We start from the raw sequence: 6036 nt of genomic DNA on the forward strand, positions 1-6036 counted from the left end.
TGGCCCTGCTCCTCCTGGTGGCCGCCTTCGTCTACGCCCGCAAGCGCTACGTGCGCCAGCGCAAGCACAAGCACAAGCCCGTGTGCGTGCAGGACTCCAACGGCTACTTCCCCGCGCACCTCACCAAGAGCATGATGCTGGCGGCGGGTACCACGACGCGCGGGCACCACGACGACGACTCGCCGCCCATGGAGATGAGCACGCTGATCGGGTCACGACCCGGCGCCGACCTCCTGGACCACAACACGCCCTTCCGCACGCTCAAGCAGCACGGGCACGGGCAGTGCCCGCGGGGCACCCTGCTCCTCGGCGCCAAGCCGCCCGCGCCGGTGGTGTGCAGCGTGGCGCCCAACCTCCCGCAGCCCGCCGCCCCGCCCTCCACCTCCGACAACGAGTCCATCGTCAAGAGCAACTGGGAGATGGACTACGAAGGTGGGCACCGCTTCACCACTCATGCCTTGCCCACACTGATGCCTGCATTGCTGACATCCATACACAGTACACACACAGAGACAGACACACACACACACACACACACACACACACACACACACACACACACACACACACACACACACACACACAGTACACACACACACACACACACACACACACACACACACACACACACACACACACACACACACACACACACACAGTGCTCTGTCCTTGACTTGAGGATGCTGTTAGGCTGACAGGAAATAGTATGTGCACAAGGAAGTCCTTTTAGATGGGAAAGCTAAGGCTACCTAGATAATCACAGAAACATGTGCCGTGTTTACGCTACCAGTCCATCTTTTCGTCTGTCTTTCTCTGTCTCTCTCTCTACCTCTTTTTCTTCACACGCATATCTGTTACTCTCACTTATCTCTCCCTCTCTGTCTCTCCCTTCCTTCTTCCGTCTCTTACTTTTTCTCTGTCTCTCTCTCTACCTCTTTTTTTCACACACATATCTGTTACTCTCACTTCTCTCTGCCTCTCTTTCTCTCTCTCCCTCCCTCCCTCCCTCCTTCCGTCTCTTACTTTTTGTCTGTCCTTGTCTCTTACTATTCCGCTCGTCCTCTTTCACGCTCTCTCTCCGTCTCTCTCGCCTCACCGTATCTCTCACTCCTGGGCTAAAATACAGCCTCGCGCAGACAGCCCTGCCGCATACCAAACGCAGCAACCTGCGCCGGTGACAAGAGTGACACACACACACACACACACACACAGACAGACACACACACACACACACACACACACACACTCACACACACACACACACACACACACACACACACACACACACACACACACACACACTCACACACACTCACACACACACACACACACACACATACACACACACACACACACACACAGACACACACACACACACACACAGACACACACACACACACACACACACACACAGACAGACACACACACACACACACACACACACATACACAGACACACACACACACACAGACAGATACACACACAGACACACACACACACTCACATACACACACACACACACACACTCAGACACATTAAACGGAGTGAGCCTGTCTCTGCTAAAGAGCGGGCCTTCTGTCTGTGTGGGCCTGTGTGCTGGAGCAGCGGTGAGTTTTAAATGATGCATGGCGCAGCTGCGTCACTGTTTGCTCTGCCGGACCCGCAGTAAATTAAGCGCTCGTTAAGCTCTCAGGAGTCCACTCGGATGGAGCGCGCCGCACACGACAAACACAGAATGTTCCCCGGGATCCGCCGTTTTATTAGGCACAGGCCACCGGAAAACTCCCCGGAATTGAGTGGGGTTTGATGTGTGTGTGTGTGTGTGTGTGTGTGTGTGCGTGTGTGTGTGTGGTGCTGCTGCTGACGTAACAGAAACAGGTCAAGAGTTTTATTAATGACCGCCAAGAGGCCACAGGCCGTTCTTAGCACTTCACCACAACCTGTTCAGCTAAAGCTGCTGTGTGCACACGAGAGACATCGTCCACCTGGAAATGTTCAATAGGAATTAAAAAAGCAACAACATACTGTGTGAGAGTACACACAGTGCAGGCAACAGGGCCGATAAGCGTTTAGCTAGCGACCGGTGGGGCTGTGTGTGTTCTGTGTGTGGTGTGTGGTGTGTGTGTGTGTGTGTGTGTGTGTGTGTTGTGTGTGTGTGTGTGTGTGTGTGTGTGTGTGTGTGTGTGTGTGTGTGTGTGTGTGTGTGTGTGTGTGTGTGTGTGTGTGTTGGTGGTTTTGCATTCGAGGGGTGTCTCGGCTTTGCTCAAACAGCCCTGGCTCCACTCAGCACATTGGCGGGGCCTTTGATCAGCTGAATTAGGTGTGTCAGGCCTGAGAGAGGATCTGAGACAGCCGGCGCTTCAGGGAGCCCCGCCGTGTTGGCTATGGTAATGACTCACTCTCTCTCTCCCTCTCTCTCCTCTCTCTCTCTCCCTCTCTCTTTCTCTATCCTCTCTCTCTCCTCTCTCTCTCTCTCACTCGCTCTCTTTCTCTCTCTTTCTCTCCTCTCTCTCTTTCCATCTCTTTCTCTCCTCTCTCTCTTCCTCTCTCTCTCTCGCTCTGTTTCTCCTCTCTCTCCCTCTCTCTCTCTCCTCTCTCTCTCTCTCTCTTTCTTTCTTTCCCCATCTGCAGTCTATCCAGCCGACCCAGATTACTACGGGCGTCCGGCGGTCCAGGAGTTCCCCCAGTTCGACATCGTGGAGAGCACCTACCCGGCGTCCTCGTCCGGCGACTCCCGCCGCAACTCGCGCTTCGGCGGCTTCCCGTTCCCGCTGGAGCGCGTCGGCGGCGGCATCGCCGGCATCGGCGGCGGCGGCGGCTCGGACCGCCGCGCGCCCCTCCCGCCGTGCTACAGCCACCAGAACCTGGACGACTTCCTGGGCCCCGACGGCCAGCCGCTGCCCAGCGCCCAGTGCCCCAACGAGTACACGGCGGTCAGCTACTACCCCTCGCAGCACGCCCGCAGCGTGGACAACGTGTCGGGCGGCGGCGGCGTCGGCGTCGGGGGCAGCGCCTACCAGCGGCTCAGCATGCGCCTCAGCGTGGCGCAGCCGTCCTACGCCTCCGACGGGCGCACGCCCCCGCGCTCGCCCCGCCAGCGCTCGCACTCGCGCCAGGCCGCCCCCCAGCAGCCGCCCCGCAACCCGCGCAGCGCCGGCCGCCGGAGCTACGCCGGCTCGGACATGGTGGAGAGCGACTACGGCAGCTGCGAGGAGGTCATGTTCTGAAGGACGTCGCACAGGGGTCACTAAAGACGTGACGTTTAGAGAGAGAGAGAGAGGTCCTTTTGTCCGAACCCTTTTTGCGTCCAGAACGGACTCTTTCGTGGGCTGCATAGCACGCCAGTAATGTATTAAGTGTGTCCGCTACTTTTGAAACTCCAGTTCCATCGTCATCTCTAAATCCCTGGTGGAAGCTCGGCTCACTGTCCCACGAGCTGCACAGTTTCCAGGAACTGCTCAAAAGTCTGCCAGCTCCTCGGGGAGTGACGTTATTATGTGATAACACACTTGCCAGGCTGTTGACTGCAGTTTGTTGGTTTTTTGAATGCTGACTGTGCTATGAAGGGTCCTAGACTCCTAGATGGTCTTTTGATCCATAAAAAAAAAAGAAAAATGTCCTGCCGGTTTTGTTTAAACTACCAGTCTGCATTGCACTGAGTATCCCAGAGGGAAGCGGCTCTTTGGCGGCTGAGGAACAGGCCTCAAAGCTGGGATCCCGCTGGGATTTCCCCGGCAGACACTCTGTCCGAACACTGAACAGTATTATTGTTATTATCGCAAAGCGTCGCTGTTCGATTCACAGGCAAAAAGCCGCCTGAGCGGACTGTTTTGGCTGCTCTGCGTGAGCTCAGCAGGATCGCTCAGAACTGGACAGCTGAGAGTGAGAGTGAGATCGCAGTGTTTGTGGAAAGTTTGTTTCATGCCACCCTCTCCAACTGCGCTCCAGAATCCATCACTTCACCTCTCTACTCCTCCGCCCCAATTCCTGGAGTGTTTGCTCCCTCCCTCTCTCTCTCTCTCTTTTTTTTCTTCTGACAGGATATCTTTGAGTGCTGTTTACAGTCTCTGCTTGTCCTCCTTTATTCTCTCTCTCTCTCTCTCTCTCTCTCTCTCGCTCTCTGCTTGCCTCTTTTCCTCTGTTGACACCCCACTGCAGAGCTGTCCAAAATGGAGGCAAAAAAAAAACAACAGTGTTTTTGATGAAGACCGAGCAACCACCACATCCATCAAGCGTCGCCGTCGAGACCACAGAGACGCAGGGATTCACCGAGTCGAGAGGGACGAGAGGCTGACGATCATCATCAAACTACCTTTCAGCAGCGTGTGTCACATTAACTTTCACAGAGCAACAGGAGGGTGTGTGTGTCTGTGTATCTCCCTGTGAGCTGTTTAAAAAGAAAAAAAAAACATTTAAAAAATAAATAAGTGAAAACGTCCCATTCCACTAGAATGCCACACCACACAACCATTTCCCCCAATGCTTAAAAAGAGCACTCCACATCCCGCAACCATGCAGACCTATCTGTGCTAAGATAAGCTAGCTAAGTCGCTAAATTTCAGTCTGTGAGGGCGGGACCCCCACTATAAGGGCAGGGAACGTACAGACGGGTCAGTTGAATTGAATGTTGTACATACAGTATGATGACGTTAATGTAAACATGCTTGCTGTCTGTCTGGTTGGTTGTGAAAGAGAAATAGCAGTATAGGGGTGTGTACCAAATGTGCTTGAAGTATTCATTTAAAGATCTTTGGAGTCTCTTAAGACGTGCACTGATGTTTGTCCACTCATAGGGAGGGAAGTCTACTCCACTAAACTTTCGCTGAGCAAATTCACTTTTTTAATATTGCAAGCAATCAAGTTAGAACGAGGTCATATAAAGCCTGATTAATGGTCTGTTTGTGCTTGTTCAAATAAACAGGCCCTAATAAGACAGGGAGTTCTCGTTCTGCAAAGTAATAATCAGGTTGTCTGAGTGCAAATGTGAGGTGCGAGAGCTGTAGCAGAATACAGCTAAATCCCCCTGTGTATGCTCAACAGCCTAGACCAGCTTAACAAGGTCTGGAAAGAAGCACCTTGAGATGTATGGCTGTTATGTTAGTCTCAAGACAGCTCTGAGAAATTGGCCCTTGTGTCTGATAGATTTGCTCTATACAGATTCCATTACTTCTCAGCGTTTGAGGCCATAGCATTTGTTTCATACTTTAAATTCCATATTGTTTACATTGGAAGTTGTGAGTGATTGTGAATTTCCTCTTTGATGTGTTACATTTCAACGATGTGCTTTGTGTGATTAGTGATCGTACGGTGAGCTATTTGCATGCACTGTTTCAAGTGAACAACCCCCCCGTCCTCCCCCTTTTTCTAATTCTAACTTCAATGATATAGGGGCCATTGAGCTGACACTGAATCTGGCAACAAAGTGTTTGGATTCCACAACTGTCCCTGCTGTATACAATCATGGCTTGTGTACAGCGGTAGAAACGTTGAAGTGTTAATCATGTCAATCATGTGTAATGGGCAGCTCGTGATGGCTGGTGTGTGTGTGTGTGTGTGTGTGTGTGTGTGTGTGTGTGTGTGTGTGTGTGTGTGTGTGTGTGTGTGTGTGTGTGTGTGTGTGTGTGTGTGTGTGTGTGTGTGTGTGTGTGTGTGTGTGTGTGTGTGTGTGTGTGTGTGTTTGTCCTCTGTAGTGTGGAGAGTCATGTCCTGTATGGGTGTATTATGTGTACGCGCTTAAAAATGTGCCAGTCCAGTGAATTCAAGAGAATGTATAAAATATACATATGCAAAGACTATATAAATAAATATATTTGATTTTGAAAACCAAGTGGGAAAACGTGTGGTGTTTTGAAGCAGTCTCCAAGAAAAGAGATTTAATCAAAAGATGTCTGTGTTGTCATTTGTGTCCTGTGCGTCGTGCCAGAACATCCCTCTCTAAAGCTACGCATAAATGCTATCAGAAAGAGCGACTGGCCCATGCAGATTGCAATTCATATATTAACGTCGGCTCGGCTGTTGGAACGAGCAGAGGATGTC

At 51.9% G+C, this 6036-nt stretch overlaps 1 protein-coding gene across 1 annotated transcript in view; it reads left to right on the top strand.

Annotated features, from left to right (window-relative positions):
- The window catches only part of fat2 (FAT atypical cadherin 2), a 60312-nt gene extending 54485 nt beyond the window's left edge, over positions 1 to 5827 (top strand). Inside the window, exons 23-24 of the mRNA XM_062523965.1 lie at positions 1 to 432; positions 2632 to 5827. The exon at positions 1 to 432 is cut by the window's left edge and continues 152 nt beyond it. Coding sequence (XP_062379949.1) covers positions 1 to 432; positions 2632 to 3227 — 1028 coding nt within the window. The 3' untranslated portion in view covers positions 3228 to 5827. The remainder of the gene's footprint in view (positions 433 to 2631) is intronic.
- Positions 5828 to 6036: the final 209 nt, after the last annotated feature.

The sequence above is a fragment of the Sardina pilchardus genome, chromosome 21 (assembly GCF_963854185.1).
Source record: "Sardina pilchardus chromosome 21, fSarPil1.1, whole genome shotgun sequence".
Taxonomy (NCBI): Eukaryota; Metazoa; Chordata; class Actinopteri; order Clupeiformes; family Clupeidae; genus Sardina; species Sardina pilchardus.